Genomic DNA, 24,713 nt, shown 5'->3' with positions numbered 1-24,713 from the left:
ATAGTTGGCAATCCAAAGAACCTCGAGAGCTAATAGAGTATTTCTAGTCTGAATACTGGCAGGTTAAAAGCCAGAGAGGGGACTGGGGAGATGACTCAGCTGTCTAAGCACCTATGTGGTAAGCTCAAGCACCCAGGCTGCATCACTGGTACTGCCTGTGGTGCAGGCCATTGAAAGGGAGTGTGGTGGCACACACCTGTAATCCCAGTGCTGGGGAGGCTGAGACAGGAGGATCACTATGAGTCTGAGCTGCATTGTGAGACCTTGTACCAAATAAGTAAATAAAAGATTTTTTTTTAAAGTGGGAAGGGCTGATGTTTCTTCTTGTTGTGAAAAGTGGAATAGAAAAAAATAATGTGCCAATTGGGAAAAATGCAGGAAGAATTCTCTCCACTCTGTTGGGTAGGTCAGCCTCTTGTTTTACTCGAGCATGCTAGGCAGGTCCTTATGCTGCTAAGCTATCTCCCTGCCCTTGAGCTTTTCTATTAAATGAGGCTCTGCTAGCATTTGGGAATCTATTTGTGTCACTCAGTGTAATTGATTTCAGTGTTTAACTCATCTAAAAATATCCTCACAGAAGCACCTAGATTGATGTTTAATTAAATACCTGGGCATCCTATGGGCACCCTATGGTTCAGTTAGGTTCAAACATAAAATTAGCCATTGTAGTCATATTTTAAGGTTCTAAGAGAATAGGAATATTAGGTGGCTACTATAGTGTATTAAAAAATCCAGTGGGAAATATTAAAAGGATTGGAGTTAAATTTTTTAAATGTTTAGTTTTTCTTTTATATACAGAATTACAAATGGAAGGTGGGAGCAACAGTGAAATCAGGGCAGAAAGTAAGAAGACTTTTGAGTACATGTCAGTGCTGCTGACAGTCTGAATTGAGTATGACAAGGAGGTTGAATAGTTGACATTGGAAGTGACCTAGCATTTCCACACCTAATTTTGCTTTACAGGTTGTTGCTCTAGTTTTAGTTGATTTTCTTTGGTAAATATGTTTTTTGTCCCTTTGTTAGCTTGAATAATTTTATCTCCACAGTACATTTATTTTAAGATTTTTGGTTCTTTTCATTATCGTTGTTTTTGTAAAACTATAGCAAAATCTATGAATGAACTTGTACCATGACCCTTGTAAGAAACTTCCTTGGTCATGTAATTTCTAGTATGGTTCTCTTTTTTATTCCCAATAGAGAAGAATAACAAGGAGGTGGGTAGGCAGGGATATCAGACACGATTTGGGCTTTGCAATAATTTCCAAATACTCAATTTAAATTAACTCTAGGTCAGAACATATATTTTCACTTGCACGTGGAGTATATATCCTTCCTGTACCCTGCCAGGTGTAATAGTAGCCATGGTCTCTCTATGTGCATCTATAATGAATGGAGCACATACATTTTAGATAGATAATCAATTCTGAAATGCCTTGTAGTAAGCAGTTGAAAGAGAAATGTGAACTTCATGAGTTTAATGAGTAGCTTCAATGATGGCTTAGTGACAGAGATGCAAAGAAAAGCAGACGGGGGCCAGTGAAAAAGAGAATGAGTTTTTAATGAATGTCCGCTTGCCAATTTGAATGTCAGCAGCATTCTCCGTCCTATAAAAGGTGCTGCAGCCAAGCGCCCTATTACTGTCCCCTGTCCATGGTAGCTTGGACACCGAGGCCGAGCTTGTGCCTAGACTGCTCTCCTTTGCATTATAATGAGGTCCAGGAGGCTGCTTTGCAGAGACTGCTGGAACAGTGGTCACGTCTTCAGATAGACAGATGACAGCCCTGGCAGAATGAAAAGACGACATGAAACAGGCGATGGTTTATAATGAGCCCAGAAATCACATGTTCGGTAGCCACCCCACTGACTCTTATCTCCTCATAGCCTTGCCTTCTCAGGCCAATCGCTAAACATGTTCATCTACCCTATTTCTAAACTTCTTACGGGCCCTCGTTTTTGTCTACTCCACTGAAAATAAGAATAATCTGGCAACTGTATCTCAAATTACAATGAAGCCCATTTCATTAAATAACATACTTGAATAAACATGAATGTGATATATAGTGATTCTGAAATTAATTTTAACTTGTTAATTTGCCCAGACTGGGCTAAAACATGTAGTTTTCCTGAGTCAGCTTCCCAGATTGCTACGATTATAGATGTGTGTGCCATTAGGCCTAGCCTGGTTCTTTCTTTATTTTTTAAATGTTTTGTTCATTTATTTCATATTTTGTTTTGCAGTACTAGGAATCGCACTCAGGATCTTATGCTTGCCAGGCAGGTGCTTAAGCTGCTGAGCTATCTCCCAAGGCCCCTGGTTCCTCCTTTAAAACAAAAATATCCTCTTAATTTTTGAAGTCTTACTTTTACTCAGCCTTTCTTCATTCTGTAGCCAGTTTTACTGTCTAAGTTGAACAGTTTGCCTGAGGTAAGTAGGTAGCAAAAATGAAAGTCCTCTCAGTAGAAATGGACTGGTCAAATTAAAATGAAATTGAGTACTGAGGAGTGATTCTATAAATTGATAGGGCACCACCACCTTTCAGGTTTTTCTAGGCTCTACTTCTCATTGTATTTCTTCTCTTGTATCACACGCAAGTTGTCCCAATCACTAAATAAATGCCTGCAAATGAATAACAACATATTTTGAAGTATAAGATGTGTTTGTAAACATTTATGTAAAAAGTGTACATAAAATACTTTTGTAGCATAACCCATTGTTACCTGTGCCTTGAAGGCCCTCATATAATTTCTAGCTTGGAAAATTATGAAAGTTTCCAATATTTACAGCTGTGTATTTAGACAGAGCCTTAGCTTGGGCATACATGATTAAGACTATTTTGTGCATCTTTTGGTTAACAAAGCCACGAGACAAACATAATGCTGATTATGACGACCAGGTAAACCCTGACTTATCTCTGTTGCTGCCCTTTGGTGGTAGGGATCCTACCGGTGGCCAAAGGCAGTGTCTCACTGCATACGCTGTATCTGTATCTTAGTCAGAATTTTGTGGTTGAAATACTAGGCTAAAAGAAGACTACTTATTTCATAGATGCTACGTCCATTTAAATTTTCCACTTATTATTGAAGAAAGCTGGCAGACAGCCAAGAAAAATGTGGCAGAGGAAGAATGGGGAAAAAAATGTCAATTTGCTTAGAAGAGGGTTCTTCTTTAAAGTTTTCTGCCAAGTGTAGAAATCATAACTCAATGCCACAAATCTCCCACATTTTTTGGTTTTGTTTTCAAACGGTGTTCACAGTAGGTTGGCAAATATGAACAAACTCTTATTCTAAGATTCTGTATCCCTTCTAGAAAATACTGAAATAAATTCCAGTAGATCTGTAATATGCATGAGAATCTAGGGTCTGTTCCCTCATGTGTCTGCCAGTGTTTGCGTGCGCCATGCGTGTGGGGAGGAGGGTTATGAGACAGGGTGCTTAAATGCTTTGTTGCATTATGTTAATTCCTCAGCAGTGCAATCAAATTCATGTCGTAATTAAAGCTGTCAGTTGGAAGGCAAGCCAATCGCCACGAAAGCACAGCATAACAAATGAAGTGAAATGATTCTGCGTGTAGCTATACAATGCTTCGCCAGGCATGAAATTAAATAAGTAATTTGATGTTGACATCAGAAATTGAAATGATACCCACTGTTCTCTCATTCAGTCGGACCTGCATAAACAATAGCCAGAACAAATATGCACAACAAAGCCTTCTCCACCCAGCTCTGGGTAATGCACAATATATATGCAAAATGAGGATAACAGAGTTTTCTTAGACCTGAAGGATGTAATTTTCCTTGGTGTACAGTAAGATGATGTGTGTGGGTTGGGAGGCGGTTCTAGGGTGATGCTTCTCCTTTTGACACAAATGTACTTGTAGGAAGTGGGGGAGTCTAAGTAACTCACCCTAAAATGGGTTGACTTCCCAAGCACATGACTTCAGGTAGATAAAGCTCTAATGGCTTTTACCTTCACCTGCTGCTTGAAGGGCTGTGGTGCTGAAAGTGATTGCGTTCACAAGGCTTATCGCTGGACTGAGAGCCAGTCTCTGACTGATGGGCTCTAGAACGAAGCAAGATTTTAAAGACCAACCATAATGCGTAAGATCACATGTCTGGTGCTTTATTCCTCAAGTTTTTGCACCTGTATTTAGGAATGCTCTGAAGCATGTTTCCCTTGTTTAATATGGACTTTGCTATATAACCCCGTATTTCCTTCTCAGGGAGTTGTGGATTACAAAGAATCACATCTGCTGTATTTATGGAGATGACAAATCTCCTAAGCCTTTTTCTGTTTGTTTGTTTGGGTTTTTTTTGTTTTTTGTTTTTTTTTTGCCAATATAGTCCATTCATTCATTTTTTATACATTAATTCAGCAAATGTTTATTAAATGCATCTTCCATGCAAGGCATTTTGCTAATCTCTGAGGAAGCAATGATGAATGTGCCTAGTAGTTCTTTCTGCTGTGGTTTATAGAAAAGGGGTCAAAATTCGGTGGTGCAGGAGCTAAAAGTGAATCTAATAGTTGCATCAAGGAGGAAGTCAGGCCACACTGGAGAAGATATAGTGCCTGAACTATGTTCATTGGGTAAAATACCTTCCTGCTATAAGCATGCTTACTGAGACCTGAAAATTAACTCACTACTGGCATTGTTTTTATTTCAAATATGTCTGGGACTTCTCTTACTGACAGAGAGAATGCTAAAAGTGAAAAGTTTTGTTAAGAGAGTTTTTAGGAGTTAGAAAATGAATACAAACAAAGAATCTTAGACAAGTTTAAAATACAAACAGTGTTCTCTTTTTGCTTCTTTTCCTCTAAGTGATAATCCTACATTCATTTGAGAATTATTGTTGTTTTGCTTCCCTGTGTATCAGAGTTATGGCTGCCTAAACTGATATTTCTTATAACTAAAACCTTCAGAAAATGGTGCTTTTCACAGCTACTCTTTGCCTACACATTCTTTGCATTTTGGTATACTAATTATGTTTACAAATGTCTCATTTTTGAAAATACTGTGTGTGTACTAACTGGTGCCTTTAGGGAATAAACTGGCAAGTAGGTCATACACTGGAAAAGTCATCCAAACCCATTGGGCTTTTTATTTTCAAGTCAGTCTGGGCTTTTTCCTCTTGTCTGCCCCTTTGCGGCCACAAAACTGAGTAGCTTGAGACCAGGGCATTGAATGTCAGCAAGTCAGGGAGGCAGGCTGATGCGTGTCTGTTTAGTCTCAGTGCAGGGCGAAATGCCATCATTAATTCATTACCCAGCTGCCTGTCAAATAAATTGGCAATTACATCCACTGCAGAAGCTTGGAATTCAGTAAATAGCACGTTAGCATCTCTGAGTTGTTGAGAGATGTAAAGGGGAAAATTAAGCAACACAGTGTATGTATCAGTAGCAGATGACAAGGGGCAGCACACGCTGGTGATGTGATGTAGTGATGAAAAGCCTGCAAAGGGCTGGTAATGAGCTGTGTGGATTGGAACGTGTTAAAAACCATTGCTGATTTTCCACTTTGTCTTTATGCTTTATTGCAGAGTTCAGCTCCTTCCAGCTTGGGAACAGGCTACTTCGTAAGTCTATCTCAACTTCCACATATGTGCTTTGCTTTGGCATTGGTTCACTTCTATAATGAATGCTCATTAGAACGCTAGAAAAAAAGTCTTAAGAAACCCCCTTAGTCCTAAAGAGGAGACTGATTTCTGATTTCCTTCTGTTATTGAACACTGTTTTATTTTTAAAGGGCATAATCTGCTGGGCCCTAGGGATCATCGGTTTTGAGATACGTGCTAAGTCCTTAGCACCTAAAACATTTTCCCAGAGCCTAGCAGTGCAAAAGGACGTAGGAGAGATAGATCACTCATGCCTTTACTCCAAAACTGTTTCCTTGGTAAGAAGATCTTGGGGAGGATGGAATTCAGATTATGCTTCTAGGCACTTACTCACTTTCAAGATTTCTTAAAGAGCATCCTGTATATACAATGAATTGTCTTTTTATTTTTATAAGAGATGGGGTTTCAGTGGATGTTATCGATCACAGTCTACGTAAATATACTATAGATTTTGTTTGTAGCAATAATTAAACTCATTTTAGCAAATATACATATAATTTTTTGAAACTTACTCTCTGTCCTTTTGGGTAGGGATGAAGGATTTGACATATTTCAAGATTTATCAAAATATTTTCATTCACAGAGAAATTGTCACTTATTTTTTGTAGAAAATGATCCTTTTTGATTTAATGATCATTTTTAAAATTTAAATTGGGAAGTAATTGCAAATAAGCTTTCTTTACACACATAACTTCTGCATATAGAAGTTTATGGCTGGACTTAGGGCAACCTGATTTGTGTTCTAAATGAGGGATGATATACTATAATGACTGTAATGCATGTTTAGTATTACCTAAGAAAATCATGAAAACAAAATGGAAAATAAGAGCTGTTTCTTTGTAACTGCTTTTAACTTTTTCTTGCTTTTAACACGCTCATTACTCTGCTCGTTTTTCACTCATACAATTCTCTCAATATATTTATATTAAATGTATGAAAACTAGATCCTTTCATTGAATAAATGAAGCTTTCCTGAGCTTGGCAGAAAGTATACTTTTTACATCTTATCTACATTCTTATCTTTTTTTTTTTTTTGGTATTTTAGTACAGGGCCTACAGGGTTACAGGGTCTCACTGCATAGATCGGACTCATAGTGATCCTCATGTTTACAGCCTCCCAAGTACTGGGATTACATGCATGCACCACCATGTCTAGTCTGAATCATGGTCTCAGGACGCTCCGGGGGTGGGACCAGCATGGCAGACCTGGGATTGAATCCCTGGCCCCTGTGGCTGCCTAAGCAGACACTTTAATACATTCTTATCTTAATCTATAATATGAGTACAAAAAGGTTAAAGATTTGAGACCTGCTTAATAAACGCGGTTAGCACAGTTAGCATTGCTCCTACTTATTGTGGCTGAATATTCATGCTTACAGAAACAAACAGGATACATTCAGGATCTTGCTTCAGCAGTTGAAAGAGCAGACTTAGTCCCATCTGTCATCTCTTCACACCGCCCTGGATGTGGGTGGAGATGCTGAAAGAAAAATCTGGAGTCTCCATGTCTATTCTCCATCCAAAAGCTAAATTCTTCCTCTTTTTTCCACAGAAACAAGGCCAAAGCCACCACCTTAGCCTTGTTCACTTCTAGAATGAACATACAGTATTTTGTATTGTCCATATGATTATTTTAAAAGAAAGTTTCTCATTTATCATAACAATGTGATTTTCAGTTTTCTTTTTGTCACTTTTCTCTCTGATAATGTTTATTTTTTCTGTAATAATTAAAACATTTTATGGGTATTTTAGAAATATAAAATATTTAACAGACAACATTGAATAAGCATAAAAGTTTGTCCTTACTTGGTAAAATGGCTGATAGACTTCTTTTACTTATATAAAAACCTATCATGTTAGCTTACATGGAAAAGATATATGCCAATATATGTTTAACTCTCAAGTATGAAAAAATGCCCCCTTATAATGTGTTTCCAATAATGTGATTGTTATGTTATCAAAGTGCAAAATGCAGAGTGGGCCAGATAGTTTAGCAGATTAAAGCACTTGCTTAGGCAGACGCAGGGTCCAGGGTTCAATCCCTGGTCTGCAGTGCCAGCTCCACCCCTGGGGCACGCTGTGAAGGCAATTGAGACTGGGTGCAGTGGCTCACACCTGTAATCCCTCCCTGAAAAATGGAGGATCATCATGAGTTCAATCTGTGTAGTTAGACTCTGCAGACCCTGTACTAAATACATTTTAAAAAATGCAAAATACATTGATTTTGTTGTCAGGTCCTCATCAAATTAGTCTCTGTTTCAACTCTCATTCCAACAGTATTGCATATAATATTTAATTTCAGGTACTAAATATGACATTAGAGCATTTCACATACTTAAGTAGAAATGATATGTTCATAACATCTGGTAGTTGCCTTTGCCAGTATATTCATTGCGCTGTGTTTTGTGACCTTTGATACCATAATAGCTGTTTACTTATGTTTGTAAAGAAGACACAGCATAAGGTAAGTGGGATAGTATTACTTTGAGTTGGTCCTTAATCGTTTCCTTCATTTTTCTGAAATGTAGATGGAAGCAAATTACCAATAGAATCAATGATCTATTAATGTAATTGAATCATGAAATAAATCCTGGTATAAAAAATTTTGAAGGTACTCACATGTTGGATTTAGCAACCTGAAACTGTTTACTGAAACATGCTCCAGGGCGCCAACATCACCCTTCACGTCAGAATCTTCTGTTGTTCAGAATCCATACTTGTATGGTGCGTTTAGTAAGCTAAGGGGGAATGCTGTCTGTGTGTGCCTTGTTAGAAGACACTCACTAGAGTATATGGGCGTACAAGTTCCTGTGTGTCTGTGTGTAAGAAGCATGCACTTCAGTGCCCACAGTTCTCTACCCTTAGCCAAAATCAGTGAATTGTACTTTTATTCATCTCTTTTAATATATCAGTAACGTTAAGTTCAAAGAGCTTTAAGAAACCATTCGGGGTTTTTTTTTTTTTTTTTCTTTTTTTATCTAGTTGTATTTGTTTATGTCTCCTTGATTTTGTGTTCCAAGAATGTCTGCTTAGGTCTGTCACTCTTCCAATCCATTTAAAAGCAGATTTGAGAAATGAGAACAGCAGCTAAATCAGTATTTATATAAGCATATTGCAAAAAATTCTTAAAGTAGACAAAATAGAGAAGAATTGGAACAAACTCTACATTTTTGGGAGCTTTGAATAATGTGGGTGTTATATACACAGATACATATACATATATATGTACATATATATTCATTACATACACATGCCTAGCTCTGTTCGTATTCTAAATATAAATGAAATTATAGAGTAGTTGGAATCAATTTGCTTTTATTTTATTTATTTTTTTCTTTTTTGGCAAGCATACTAAAACTTGTTGGAATGTGTATAGGATTTTCTTCTTTTTTAAAAGCATACATGTAGTAAATGCAATTTTCTTCAGTTTAAATAATTTAGCCTCTATTGTCTCTTTAAAATGTGTTTGAAGTTTCACTATGAGTAATTTATAATAAAGAAGTTAGAGGCAAAATGGTATTTAAGACCCACTTGTGACCTCGAGTGTGTGAGGGTTTTATTTATTTATTTATTTATTTATTTAATACTCAACAGCCTGATAATCTTTTTTTTTTCTTGTGGTTTGTGTAGGTAGTACATGATGACTACGTTCATTAGGAGGCATTTGTACATGTGTAGAACAAATGTTAATTCTTTTTTTTTTTGTCCCCCTATCCCGTCTGCAACCCTTTGTCCCTTCCTCATTTTCGCTTCAGTTCTTTTTTTTTCACCATTAAGTCTTTCTCTTCTTTCCATGTCCTTCCTCTGATTTCCTTTTCTTCCCATTTGAACAAGTTCTTTCTGCTTCCTAATATGTATGCACCATTTTGATTGAGTAGGTTTTCTGAGATCTCTGAGCCCTTATCCATCAGTGCCTACCTTATAGAGTTGGAATTAAGAGGAAGGATTTAGTGCATATACAGCAGAACTGAGTAATGGCAAACAATAAATATTGCCTTCTTTTTTTCACAAGTCAGTGTGTGATGGTTTTCAGCTGAGTGTAAATTTGGTTTTATTAAGTAGCCCTACATTATTATGGTGAAAGGCTTATAATAAACAATCAGTATAAAATTGATTATAGGAAAGGAATGTTTTATTCTCATTATAATTCTCTTGGAACTGTCACAGGATCCTAGGGGGCATTTTGTTTGGTGAATTATATATCAGTTCACTCTGTATGTACACAAAAATAGAGTGTACTTCCTCTGTAATCCTCTGTCATGATGATTCAGAAATGACCTCTTTATAAACTCTCTACAGAGTTTACTTTCCTTTAATTGACTTACCGAGGTAACTTGTCTCTTTTCTCCCTCAGAGGCACTTAAGCCATGTGAGGTTCTTAATTGCTTAACATCTTTTAGGATTGGGCTTGGAGGTTCAGGCACATTTTATTCAATATATTTAAGTTTTATGAGGTTGTAGCACGTCCTTCCTGCTGTCTGAATATGAAAAGTGGGTGCCTCACTTCACTGAATGAAGTAAGTGAAGGCCCTAGTGTGGAAGGACTTTGGAAAGTACCATGTTAGTGGACAGTGGTGAGGTGTCTTATCACAGGAAGTATCTGGACTCATTCTTTACAGGGAGTTGACTCCATGTACTAATAGTTGCAGCTAATTTGGGGGCAACATGGCAACCTGGATTTGAGTTCTAGCATGAAGGACATTAGGGCCTTACTTGATACAAGAAATACGTTCTGTTTGCTTCTTTGGCTAATTGTCAACCTTACTGCAAGTTCTATTCTAAAAAGGAGTCCTGGGGCCAGGGAGATGGCTCAGTGGAATAAGCGCTTCCCTGACAAGCACAAGGGCCTGAGTTCAATCCTCAGATCCACCAAAAAAAACACAAAAAAAAAAAGGGATTCCAGTTTTCTAAACTCTAGAACTTTCTCTTTAGAGTTCTCAACTGCTGATTTTTCACCATTCTCACTTGGATCACACATTTTTTTTTAAAAAAAGTATTTATTTATTTATACATATAGGGTCTCACCCTGCAGTTCAGACTCATAGTGATCCCCCTGTCCCAGCCTCCACAGCCCTGGGATTTCAGGCATGTGCCACAATGCCTGGTTTTGGTGGCCAGCTCAGCGTGCCCAAGATTCCAGGGCACCACCACATGCGTTACCTGGATTGAACTTGTGTCCTTGCACTTGCCAGGGAGTCACTTAGACCACCAAGCTAGCTCTTTGGCCTGTCCGATCATGATTAGTAATTGACATAGTAGCTATTGATGGAATCAGTCCGCTGCTATCTGATGATAGGTAAATTACCATGTTATATAGGAGAATGTATAGTGATACACACCTTAAATGAAATTTGTGTAATTTTTGTTTTCCTGTTAATTACTTTTTGTTGATTATGCTAGTTATAGGCAGAAGGTACACCATGTTGATATATGTCTTTTTATCTAGAGCTATAAAGGTCATAAAAGGAAAGTTCTACTACTCTTTTTTAGTATGTGACAATTGACTCAATAGTGTATAACCACAAATTATATTTCAATTTAATTGACTAATAAATTGACTTTCTGTCTTTCAGTTAGTATTAAGAATTTTTCTGATAGCACTTTTTAATGTAATGGGTTATATGTGGTATGATCAAAACATATGATTGTATGAAAAAAATAAATGTATTATAGTAGAAATTACATTATCATTAACTTCATTCAAAATAGTCCCCTCTGCTTTGAATATACTTATAGCATCGTTTTGACATTTTCTGAAGCAGTTGTAGAGATATAAAATATGATCTTAACTTTAGTGAATGTTGCTGCTTAGTGGCATCCGCCAGAAAGAGAGGCTTGTAAAAACATTATGTAACCACATCCCCTCTATTCACTGGCTTTAGCATCACATGACTTCTAGATTTTTCCCAAAGTCAAAATGACCATGAAAGAGAAATGTTTCTGAGTTGATTGAAGACATCCAATCCATTGCATAAGCAAGGTTGGTTAGGAGCGATAACTGATTAAAAAGAATGTGGGATGGAGTTAGGGAAGTTGAATGAGCGGGAAGACAACAGCTTTGCAGTAACCTGAATTTGACCCATTATAGGAGAAGGATCTCAAATGAAGAACCATTGATTATACAGTAATGGTTTTACTTGGAATCTCAGAAGTAGAAGTCCAATTGTGGAGGGATAATTAATTTAGAAAGGAGAGTAAACATTTTGAAATTTAAGTGTTTAAGTGTAACTAAAAATCTGGGACCTTCCTAGTGTTTTTGAATTCAGGTATATACTGTGCAGAAACATTTGGACAAATTAGATCACATATTCCTCCTCATAAAATAGTGCCTACTTCTTTGGCCACACAGATATGGAGATCAAAACCATCTTAGAGAAAACATGTTTAATGAATGACCAGACAAGACTATAAACTAAAGAGCTTTTATTGCTAATATTTCAAAATGTACAATTCCAGCTCTTTTACACCTAGATGTCTACCACACGAGATCATTGCTTTGCATGAGCTTTGCTGTCTTTCTTTGCTCTCCTTTGGGTTATAGATGTGCAAGGGCTCTAGTGTGTTAGTGGATATTGCTCTTCAGTGTCACCATTGAAATAAGTTCTGTTTTCAACTGAGTGGCCAAGTCTGCCTTTCTTTGAAACTTTTACATTATTAATTCATTAACATTCATAGAAATGTTGCAGTAGTTGATAAAAACTATATGAAAAGAGCCACCGGCAGTGTCAAACTTAGTTTATTCTGAGATAGATGTAAATGGGCTAGAGTTTTATTGCTTTATCAGTCAGATCAAAGGATTCTTTCCTTTCCTTATCTACTTTGAAAAATATCTTCCTGAAATTGTAAATTAGATGCCTCCCAATCCATTGCATAAGAAACTTACAGCTTGGTGAAATTCCAAGAGAATCATTTGGAAAGAAGTTAAAAAACACAACTGGGGCTTGTTAAAAAGGAAAAATGCTATTTTAACTCCAAGTGTCACATTTTCCTCTAGTCAGCTCTAGCAATAAACAAGAGTTACTGGAGGTTTAGCTAGTTTCAGACACTTCACTTATCTCCCAGCCCTTGACTTCTGAAGTCAAACATTTAAAATGCATTTTGTTCATGTAAAAATGTTTATCCATTTAAAATACAATATGGTTTTAACAAAAGCACCCTAGTGACAAGCTGTTTAGATAGAGTACAGTTAATAAACTGTTAGGTCTTATACACATATATTTGAAAAGACCAGCACACTTATATAAGTATTGGCGTTGTAAATCATTGTTAACAAACCTTAATTTACTTATTAGGCCAATGAATGATATCCAGTTTTCCTTTAGTTATTAGCTTCACTAATGATCATGTCAGAGAAACTTTCTTTATATCATACTTAATCATTGGTATGGAATCTTTGGTTTCTGATTTGCAGGATGAAAAAAAAATCTATTTCAGTACTGAAATGGTTACTTTTGAAATTTTAAGTTCAGGAATTGTGGTTGTTTTCAAGTAGACGCGTTTGCAAAAGGTGATGACTGTTAGAGCTTATGAAGTATAAGACAGAGGCAGATTTGGAACCAAGTGGTAAAGCGAGATAATTGTAGTATTTCCTTTTAAGTACATTGCTGTGTTTAGTGCCCTGTGATTTTAGGGAACCATTAAAAATGCAGCAAGGCATAACAGTTGTAGTTCCTACTGTACTCCTAATATTTCATATGTTCATCACATCGCATAATATTTTGCCCAGACCAATAAAGGATTACTAATACATGCAGCTGAGCTTCCTCAGGAGGAAATTGCACAAAATCTGAGTCGTAGAGATACATAGCATTAAGGAGACCCAACAAGAACTCAGCCAAGCCTATGATGTACTGTATTTTTCTTAGTATTCCTTAAGATTTTCTATTTGAATTTTGAATCCCTAAATAAGACATTTACTTTGTACCTTTTGTGAGAAGATAGTGTCAGTAATCTAGTTTTTCTTACCTTCTGCCACAAGAAATTAGAATTGTATACTGTGCGTACAAGTTGTAGAAAGTTACCAGCCACCTTAAGCTGAAATCCAAAGGTTATAAGACATTTTATTACATTAGCATTGTTTAAAATACTTTGAAAATAATTTTATGGTAGAAATAGCTTTTGGCAAGAAAGTATAATCTTTTGAAAAAAAATGAGGCTAGTACTAGAAGATTCAGAGAAGTGAGGGCTTTGGTAATGTGATTTGCGCCTACTGTTATTTTGATTTTGCGTAGCATTAAACTGTAAAACTTAGATCAAAAGAGATTTCTAAAATCACCTTGAATGATCAGTCTGAAGTATAACTCAGAAAGTTAAGTACTGAATTGAGAGGGTCAGCTGACAAGGATATGACTTCACATCCTGGAAACTGCCCTTCTTTTGGCAGTGTTAGAGATCATATCACCTTTGCTGCCTGCTGCATTACATTGTTCCATTGTTTTGATGACAGTAACTCTTAACTAGCAACTGCAACTTTTTTCTTATTTCATACTTTTTTTCTCTTAAAATTCCGGTGGATTTTCCATCTTAAGCACAGAACCTTTAAAAAAAATCTCTTAAATTTTATCATACTTATCACCACTCTTGGCCTGTTAATCCAATCTGTTTAGACTCTGCCATTTATTGTTGTCACTTTTAGTTTCACATTGGTGAAAATTACCTGTATTTGTTGCATTCTTAACAAAGTAATTTCAGTGCTGTTGTTCTTTACTATTCATTGTTCTCTCAAAAATGACTCAGCTTTATGGGATTGAGCATATGTTGGCCGGCTATTACCACTCCTGCACATGTATTTATATATTGGTGGGTTTTGCCTGGAGTCCTAAAAGAAATGACACATTTTTTTCTTTTATTTTGTTTCACCACAGGTACATATGGAAAGCTCTTTGGGACAATCTGTGAATATACTTAACACTGTACCTTTTATTCCTTATAGTCATCCTATGCAATTGCTTAAAAACATTAAGTGGTCATTCTTTGTGGACAGGTATGGAAACCATTGTTCTGCTACTGCACGACAAAGTAATTAACCATTAAATTTTACTAGCTATAGATTTAGTTATTATGTGGATGTATTCGTGGTAGGCCCCTTCATGTTATTCTAACACATGTGAACAAGCAGTCTTGTCTAAAATACTTTACATGAATGCATCCACTTAAAAGTAAGATATGAACACTATTCAAGTTTTAACAGATATACCTAAATGATAAAAAAAAGAAAAGAAAACTTGCTATTTATAGTGGACTTTTCTTATGCACAATAGCATCAATATTTATGAGTCTTGGCATTCATTTACATTTTTAGTACCAAAAAAACACCTATTTTTGAAATTTTTGCAAATTCTATATTGGTTGTAATGGCCATGAGATTAAGAAAGTTTTCATTACACTCAACTATGCATTGACTGTTATCATATTCTATTATCTTTGATTTCTTTCTTTTGTTTTGTTTTGTTTTCTTTCTTTGTTTTGCTGGTGGTGTCAGGATCAAACCCAGGGCCTGTGTATACAAGGCAAGAGCTCTATCACTGAGCCACATGCCCAGCCCATTTTTGACTTTTAAATAAAGGATAAATCAAGTTCTCTTGAGGGGCCTTTCAATGTTAACATTCTTATACCTATAATTAAAGGGCTGTGTATATTCAGGAATATTTTAGACAAGTCAAATTGCCCATGTGCTGTTTGAGGGAACTTGATTTAGTCTAAAATCACCCAAGTTCTTTAACTCAGAGTTTTTGCAAACAAAAATAAAACCAGTGCAAAGCTCATTATCTATTTAAAACCTCAAAATTTTTATCTTCTTTAGGCCTTTATACCTAAAAGGATTTCCAACTCTTCCTTAGCTTGGGTAGTGATCAGAGTTGGGTTTCTCTAATTGGCGTACCTTATAGTTTAAGCTAGATCTCAGTGGTTGATTCCTAAAGTTTTGTATTCCTCTTACTATGTCAGAGTATAAGACCTTAGTACTCTTGCAGAAAGAAAACTAAAATGTGTGTTGTATCCTTTCCTGCTATGATGTGTACATTGTCTTATTTTAGTATAGGTGAGAGTTTCTGTTGTCTTTTTGAGCTTCACTGGCTATAATATTATTGATTTTAGTTAGCATGGCTCTCATAATCATTTTTACTTCAGCATATTTTTGTTTGTGACATATCCCTCTATCTATAACATAGTTTTTAATATATATGTGAATTAAAATCAAGATATGATTGAGAATATATGTTTATTGAGTGCTTAACTATGTGCCTGAAACTATTCTGAGCTATTTACACATGTTCATTATTTAGCTGACACAGTGACTTTACTATTAGTATCAATAAGAATATTGAAGATCAGACAAGATAAGTAACTTTCCTACAAAAACAATTGTGAAGACTTAAGTACATAATTAAACTTTATAAAACACAATAAGTCACAGTGAGCAGTCAGAAATATATGCTGGGGCTGGTGAGATGGCTCAGTGGTCTAAAGCACCTACTTAGAACAAGCTTAGCAAAACGCAGGGACCGCGGTTCAATCCCCCAGCACCACATGCCAGCCAGCCCTGCCCCCTGGTGGGCTGAGCTGGCCACACACACACATATAAATAAATAAATAAATAAATAAATAAATAAATAAATAAATAAAATTAAAAAAAAAAGAAATATATGCTGAGTTGTGTGGTCTGTGCATGCTTGTTTTACCTCACTAGACATAGAACAAAGGGTCCTTATCTTCTGTTTGTTTACCTTTTAGTTAAGCATAGAGCCTTAACCCCACTCCCAAATACAAATTTTAGTATGTGTTTGTGGAGCTACTCCTCATAAATTGTATAGACTCTACAAGTAAGGCCTGACCAAAGCAATAACAGTCTGGATCTCAACTTTCCCATACAGCTTTGCCTAGAAGAATGACTGGGAAGCCTTTTTATTATATTTTAGTTAATAGATTTTTCTCCCTTCTTTTGGGGATTTCCATCTTCACATTAAAAATAAGAAGCAACAATTACTTTCTTTCCTTTTAAAAATGTACGTACTCTTCCACTTGTAACTTCTTGTATTACAGCAGTAAATTTGTTGGAACTGATAAACCTACAGTGATGTATTGTGATGACTAAAATCCATAGCAGAAGTTAGGGCTTTCTTTTGGTATTGTTCATTCTGTGGGATTTGGCAACTGTTTAGTGGCATTCATTCACTACTGTAGCATCCTATCCTGAAAATCCTCCTTGTTCTGCCTCTTTATTTCTTCTCCCTTAACCTATGGCAACCACTAATGTTTTTAAATTTTTCTATAGATTTACCCTCAAAGTATCACATATTGGGACTCATTGTCTTCTTTGATTTAGTAAAATTCCCCCTTCCATCCTCTCTCTCTCTCTCTCTCTCTCTCTCTCTCTCTCTCTCTCTCTCTTTCTTTCTTTCATGTGTTTAGTACAGGGTCTACAATGTCTTACTACAGATCAGACTTGTAGTGATTCTCCCGTTTTCAGCCTCCCAAGAGCTGGGATTACAGTTGGGTGCAACCAAGCCCAGTCTCAATGGCTTGGGCCAGGGTAACACTGTACTCCGGGGATTGAACCCTAATCCCTGCATCTGCCTAAGCAGGCACTTTAGTCCACCTAGCTATCTAGCTGACCCAAATTTTGTAAAATTCTTTAAAGTTTTCTTAATAACTTTTCATGGATTAATTGCTCATTTCTTTTTGGTTCTAAGTAATATTGTGTTATATGCATGTACCAAAGTGATCTAGTGATCTACTGTTGAACCTCTCAGTTGTTTCCAGGCATTGGCAATTATGAATAAAGATTCTGGAAATATTTGTTCATCAGCTTTTGTGTGGATATAAATTTTGTATTCACTTGGGGAAATGCTAAATATTATGATTGTCAGACATTATGGTATTCTTAGTTTTGCGTTAAAAAAAATTAGTCTGTCTTCCACAGTGGCTATATTGTCTAGCATTCCCCTCCAGCAATGAATCAGAGTTCCTACAAACTTGCCAGTGTATAGTGTTGTGAATGTTTTGGATTTTAACCTTTTGAATGGTTGTCCAGTATAATGTTATGTTTTTGTTAATGTTGTTATTGGCTTCATGTGTGCATATCCCTGTGTGGTGCTATTAAACACAAGGTCTCAGGCATGTTAAGTGGTTTTTTGCTGCTGCACATCCCCTGCACTCAGTGATTTTTTTTCTATTTTCAATTTCCTAATACATATATTATTGAACTCCTCTTTATATGCCTACTGCCCACCAGTCTTTATTCTCCAATGAAGTGCTTTTTAAGGGCTGTTCCCCATTTTTTAGCCAGATTATTTTATTGTTGTGGTTTTAGTATTATTTTCTATATGTTGGATAATAGTACTTTATCAGATCTATGCTTCTTGAATATTTCTCCTAGTCTGTGTTTATGTTATTATTTTCCTGACATTGTCTGTCATAGAGATGTTTTTATTTTTAATGAAGTATTGCTTATTATTTTATTCAATGATTATGCCTTTGTTTCTACAAAATCATCTTATGGGCTGAATGTGTAACTTAGAGATAGAGTACCTATTTATCATGCATTAGACTCTCAGTTCAATCCCTAGGACCAAAAATATTTGTAAAATAATAAATTACCCTCTTCATACCAGGGTCACTAAGATTTTTCTTCTCTGTTATCCTCTAAGAGTTTTATTGTTTTTATTTTATATTTAGATATCCAAGTTTTAGTAAGTTTTTTTTTGACGGATGTAAGATCTGTGTCTCTTATTGTTTTGAAGCAGGGTCTTGCTATGAAGTTCAGGTTGGCCTTGAACTCACTATGTAGTCCCGGCTGGACTTAAACTTGCAGTGATTCTCCTATCTGTCCTGAGTGCTAGTGTTTTAGGTGTGCCGAGCTCTTTCTTTTTTTAGCCTATGGTTGTCTATTGTGGCAGCATTTGTTGACAAAGCTTATCTTCACTCTATTGCCTTATTTCTTTGTCAAAGATTAGTTTACTATATTTGTGCCAATCTTTTTCTAGCAACTTTTGAACTAGCTCTATTTGTCTTTATTTTATAAAAAGTACCACACTAGTAAGTCTTGGGCTTGAGTATTGTCTATCTTCCAAGTTTGTTTTTTCTCTAATATTGAGCTACTCTGGGTCTTTCAACTCTCTATAGAACATATAGGTTCAGATCATTTACATTTACCAAATAACTTGCTAAGATTTGGATAGAGATCATGTTGACTCTGTAGGTAAATTGATAAGTACCAACATTTTAACAACACTTGAGTTTTCCTATCCATGAGTATATCTTTATTTACTTAGTTGTTCTTTGACTTCTTTCATTAGAGTTTATGGGTTCCTTATGTAGATCTTGTCCAAGTTTTGTTAATTTTACATTACCGTGCTTCATTTGGGGGGGGTTCTAATTTGAAATGATAAAGGTTTTTAAATTTAAAATTCCATTGGTTAATTAGCTGGTTTATAGGACTGTGATTTAGTTTTGTATATTAACTTTCCATCCCTCAATTTTGCTATAGTTAGTTATTTATTCCTAACATGATTTGTTGTTATTAATTCTCTTAGATTATCTACATAGTCAGTTATGTCACACATAAACAAAGCCAGTTTTACTTTTTCCATTCTAATTTTTTGTCTTTTATTTGCTTTTTATGTCTACTTTGTTATGTAGGTCTTCTGTTACACTGTAAAGCAGTGATGAGGGAAACATTCTTGCCTTCTTACTCATTCTTCAGAGGAATCTCCAAGTGTTTTATGATTAAATTACTTAGCTATAGATTTTGTTTCAGTTCTTTATCTAGTAGAGGAATATTCTCTATATTCTTCATTTTCTAGTTATCATGACTGGATTTGGATTTTCTCATGTTTTTTTGTGCTTGTGTCAATAATGGTCATATGATTTCTTTCATTAGCCTTTGCTATGGGAGGAATTTTGAATGGAATTTTACATATACAGTATTATAGTTGGTGATGATCCTAACCTTTTGTGTACATTGACGCTTATATTTTATTGATAGTTTTTAAATTTTAGAGGTGTGATATCTATTTTTCTATACATAGTTTTCTGGTAATGTATTTGGTTTTGGTAATTGGATAATGCTGGTTTCATAGAATGAATTAGGAGGTATTCTCTTTGCTTCTGTCTTCAGGTAATTGATATAATTTATTCCTTAAATATTTGGCCAATTCACTAGTGAACTTTTCTGGTTTAGGCATTTCCTGTTTGGGAGTTGAATTCATTATTGATTTAGTTTCTTTAACAGATACAAACTTATTTAAATTGTCTATTTCTTGTGTTGGTTTTGGTGTTTATGTGTTTAAAGTAATTGGTTAATTTCATCCAGTTATCAAATTTGTGTGTAGAGAGTTGTTTGTAATATTCCATTTTTAAATAGCACCCATTTGCTTTGCATTGATCACTGTTTTGTATTTTTCCATTGCAGTAGCAGAGAAGAAACTCACAGGCACAGTACCACTGACACTGCCAGCCCTTTCTTTTCTTTAATTGTATGTTTTACTTTTGAAACAGGATCTTTGCTAAGTTGCCCAGGTAGGATTTGAACTTGTGATCCTTCTGCATCAGCCTCCCTGGTACTAGGATTTTAGGTGAGCACGCCCACCTAATATTTGTTCTTTTTCAGATTAGTTGTGTCTTGTATTTTTCTTAGGCAACCTGGCTAGAGACTTAATTGATATTTTCAGAACTGGCTTTCAGTTGTTTTGATTTTTGTCTATGGATTGAATGCTTTCAATTTATTTCATTTGTAATCTAAATTTATTTTTTATTATGAATATTTTAATTTAATTTGCTCTTCTTTTTCCAGCTTCCCATGATAGCAGCTTAGATGATTGATTTCAGGTCTTTTTGCTTCATATATGTATTGAATGCAACAAATCGCCTCAATATGTTGCTATTGCTGCATCCCACAAGTTTCATAAACTGTATTTTCATTGTCCTTTAATTCAAAGATTGAAAAAATTTCTCTCTAACGTGTGTGTTGTTTGAAGTATGTGTTTCCTGGCATACACTTTTCAAATCTATTACTTAAGGCTTCTAACTACAAGTTTTTAATTTTTAACAGTATCAAATGGTGTTTTGAGATATACGCCTATTCACATAGACTTGGAGTAGTCAAACTTACGTGTTTCTGGTCCCGGTCCATGTAATATAAGTTGAAAGTAACCTCAGCAGGTATACTTATCATTGGTGTCACCTGATTTACTGATAAGCACATTTGTATTAGAAAGTTTTACCTGCAGTTTCACTGCCTCACTCTATTCCTCCTTGCTGCTGCTGCTGCTTCCTCCTCCTCCTCATCCTCCTGTTCTCCTCTTCCTCCTCCTTCTCCTTCTACTCCTTTTTCTCCTCCTCTTCCTCCTCCTTCTCCTTCTACTCCTTTTTCTCCTCCTCTTCCTCCTCCTCCTTCTCCTTTTCCTCCTCCTTTCTCCTTCTCCTCTTTCTCCTTCTCCTCCTCTTCTCTTCCTCCTCCTTCTCCTCTTCCTTTTTGTCCTCCTCTACCTCCTTCTCCTTCTCCTCCTCCTTCTCCTTCTCCTCCTCCTCCTCTTCTCCTCTTCCTCCTCCTTCTCCTCCTCCTTTTTCTCCTCCTTCTCCATCTCCTCCTCCTTCTCTTTTTTCACCTTCTCCTCCTTCTCCTTGTCCTCCTCCTCCTTCTCCTCCTTTTTCTCCTTCTCCTTCTCCTCCTCCTTCTTCTCCTTCTCCTCCTTCTTCTCCTTCTCCTCCTTCTTCTCCTTCTCCTTCTTCTCCTTCTCCTCCTTCTCCTCCTTCTTCTCCTCCTTGTCCTCCTCCTCCTCCTTCTCCTCCTCCTGCTTCTCTTTCTTCTTCTCCTTCTCCTTCTCCTTCTCCTTCTCTTTCTCCTCCTTCTCCTTCTCCTTTTCCTCCTTCTCCTTCTCCTTTTCCTTCTCCTTCTCCTTCGCTTTTTCCTTCCTCTCTTTCTTCTCCTTCTTTTCCTTCTCCTCCTCCTCATCCTTCTCCTTCTTCTTTTCCTTCTCTTTCTTCTTCTTTTACAAATGGAATTTGTATTTCTAGAGCTGATATGTTGTTTCTTTTTCTTTATTTTTTTTTGTTTCTTTTTCTTTATATAAAATTTATTGGTACCTGTTTGCAGTACAGAATAATTTATCTTGGAAGGCCTGCCTGTTATCTCCGTTGTTTAAATGCCTGCTCCTGCAAATGCAGTCACCCACAGCTCCACCTGCCTTACCACACCTGCCCTTAAGGCAGCCTGAGTCAGCCCCCCCAAAAAAAATCCTTCTCCACTTTTGAGACGGTGTGGTGGCCCTTGCCTGTAATCCCAGCTCTTGGGAGGCTCTAAATGGGTGGATCACTATGAGTCCAATCTAGTACTGAGAGCACCCTGTAGACCCTTCCCTAAAATACAAACATAATTAAATAAATAAAAGAATAATTTACCCTGGAGAGTTGCTACCTGTAAATAACACATCTTTATTCTTTTTGTCCTGTCCTTTTTCCCTCCATGGTTCTTCCATCTCTTGTCTTCTTCCTTTTTGCAAAAGTTCTGTCTTTATTTTTTTTCTTTCTCTCATTTCCTATTTCTCTTCCCACTTGAGGAAGATCTCCCTAGTTCCCATTATCTTTTTTTCATTTTGCTCCTTGTATTCTGGGTTTTTCATATATAGAAGAAACTGTGTCATATTTAAGTTTATGTATTGGATTTATTTCACTTGATATTATGGTCTCAACTTGACTATTTACCTATAAATGACTCAGTTTAATCCTTATTTATTTTTCTATATTTAGGGCAGAGTCTACAAGTTCTACAGGGTCTCACTACATAGATCAGACACCTGGTGATTCTCCTGTTTTCAGCCTCCCATGCACTGGGATTACAAGCATGCTCCTCCACACCTGGTCTCAATCACTGTCTCAACACACCCCAAGGGTAGGGCCTGTAGGGCATGGGAGGGATGGAACCCCAGCTACTGCACTCTTCCTAAGCAGGCACGTTAGTCCCCAAGCTTTCAGGCCAGCCCTTAATCCTTCTTTAATACCAGGGTAGTATGCCATTGTGTATAAATATCACTTTTTTTCCTCTTTGCCTCTGTTCCCATGTTTATGAATTGTGCCAGTGTAAACATGAGTACACACATGTCATTATAGTATGATGTGTACAACTCTTTCAGGAAGATATCTGGAAGGTGCATCGCTATGTCCAATAAAATCTCTAGTTTGAGTTTTTGGAGAAATCTCCATGCTGATTTCCATAGTGGTTGTCAGATATATTCTCTCCCACAGTGTAGAAAGCTTTCTTTTTCCTTTCAGCCTCATAAATATTTGTTCCTATTTGAGTTCTTACTTCTGGCTATTCTTTCTGGAGGAAGACAAAATCCATGTTGTTTTAAAATTTATTTCTGTAATGATCTGTGATGTTGAACATTCTTTCATGTATTTATTGGCCATTTGTACTTTTTCTAAGTAGTGTCTCTGCATTCCAATTGCTTGTTTATGATTGGGTCTTTTAGAGGAGCTGATTTTGGTGGGTTCATTACACAATCTAGCTGCTAGCTCTCTGCTGAAGAATAGCTGGTAGATTTTTTTTTTTTTTTGTCATTCTGTAAATTGTCTCTCCATTTTGTTGATTTTTTCATTTATTGTACATCTTAATTTGATATGATTCTATTTATTGATTCTTGGTATTATTTTTTGTGCAACTGTGGCTCTGTTCAGAAAGCCATGCCTAGACTAGACCTGTGTTTTCAAGAGTTTTACCTATTTTATCTTCTAACACACTCAATGTTTCTGTTTTGATATTTTAGATCTTTGATCCATTTTGATTTGAGTTTACTACGTGGTGAGAGAAATGAATGTAGCTTCAGTTTTCTTCTTGTGGATAAGCATGTTTCACAGCACCATTTCTTGTCCAGCCTATCTTCCCTCCACTGTATGTCCTGTGTCTGCTTGTGAAAGATCAAATAGCTGAATGTGCCTGGGGTTGTTTCGGTTTCCTCCATTGGGTTGCGTTGATCCACATGTAAACCTGACAACTTCTGTGTACACAATATTCCTTTAGCAGTGTTTTTAATGTTGTTACTCCTGATTCTGTTTATCAAGCTAATATTAACTGCTTTTGTTATTTTGCATATAATTATTCAACAATACACTCATTCTTGATATATATGTGTGTGTATATGCATATGAATGTTTATATTATATAGATATTTATATATAATAAAAATATATAAATTACATGTAATTTATTTGTAATATACAATGTATATACATTTATATTATATTGAATTATGTATATACTTTTGCTCTTCTTCCATCTTCTACTTTCTAACCCCCATCTTTATTCTGTCCTATAAAATAGCAAAGCTACAAATGTGAGAATGTGTAATAAGGGATTGCTTCACTGATTACTAAACATACATTACAGTGCTTTAAAACTCATTTCAGGCCATCATGTTGTCAATTAGTTTGATTACAAGCATTTAAGCTGTCACACATAAAACCTTTTGCTTCATAGGGTTTGAGATTCAAATCATGAAACTGAAGCCTCTACGTATCTAGTAAGCACAATACTCATTTTTAATATTTTGGATAAAAACTATATGTTTCAAGAATAACCCACCATTTATTTATTTATTTTAAGAAAAATAACAATAAAACAGAGTTTCAAAAGATGCCAGTAAGCATAATACTTATTATATGGTGTACTGTTGCCTTCATAGTAGTTATTCAGAGTACAGAGATAGCCCTGAAATATTATCCAGACAGTATTAGCACAGACTTTTGTTTTCAGTGAACTCAGAGAAACTAGTAATATTATTATCTTTACTATTGTGTGTGTGTGTGTGTTTTCTCTTTTCCTTCCTTTCCTTTTTCCACATCACATTTTCTTTTTCAAAAAAAAAAAGAGAAGACAAAAAATAGAGAAAAAAACCCTAGAATTTCAAATTAGGGTTATAGGAGAATAACAATAAACAATATGTTGCCTTTTGTTATCTTCACATTAGTTACTCAGAGTACAAGATACAGGCATGAAATAATGTCCACACAATATTAGCACAAATGTTTCTTTACAATGAACTAAGAGAAACTAGCTATATAACTATCTTAACATATGTATGTATATAGTATATCCCTTTTCCTTCCTTT

The 24,713-nt window shown here is 35.9% G+C and overlaps 1 protein-coding gene across 1 annotated transcript in view; it reads left to right on the top strand.

Annotated features, from left to right (window-relative positions):
• LOC111816575 (autism susceptibility gene 2 protein-like) overlaps positions 1-9,266 on the top strand; it is a 589,696-nt gene extending 580,430 nt beyond the window's left edge. Inside the window, exons 4-5 of the mRNA XM_023714307.1 lie at positions 5,535-5,570; positions 9,240-9,266. Coding sequence (XP_023570075.1) covers positions 5,535-5,570; positions 9,240-9,266 — 63 coding nt within the window. The remainder of the gene's footprint in view (positions 1-5,534; positions 5,571-9,239) is intronic.
• Positions 9,267-24,713: the final 15,447 nt, after the last annotated feature.

The sequence above is a fragment of the Octodon degus genome, unplaced genomic scaffold (genome assembly GCF_000260255.1).
Source record: "Octodon degus isolate 3935 unplaced genomic scaffold, OctDeg1.0 scaffold00035, whole genome shotgun sequence".
In the NCBI taxonomy this organism is placed as follows: Eukaryota; Metazoa; Chordata; class Mammalia; order Rodentia; family Octodontidae; genus Octodon; species Octodon degus.
The sequence above is the reverse complement of the archived record's forward strand: the minus strand, read 5'-3'. Positions and strand labels throughout refer to the sequence as shown.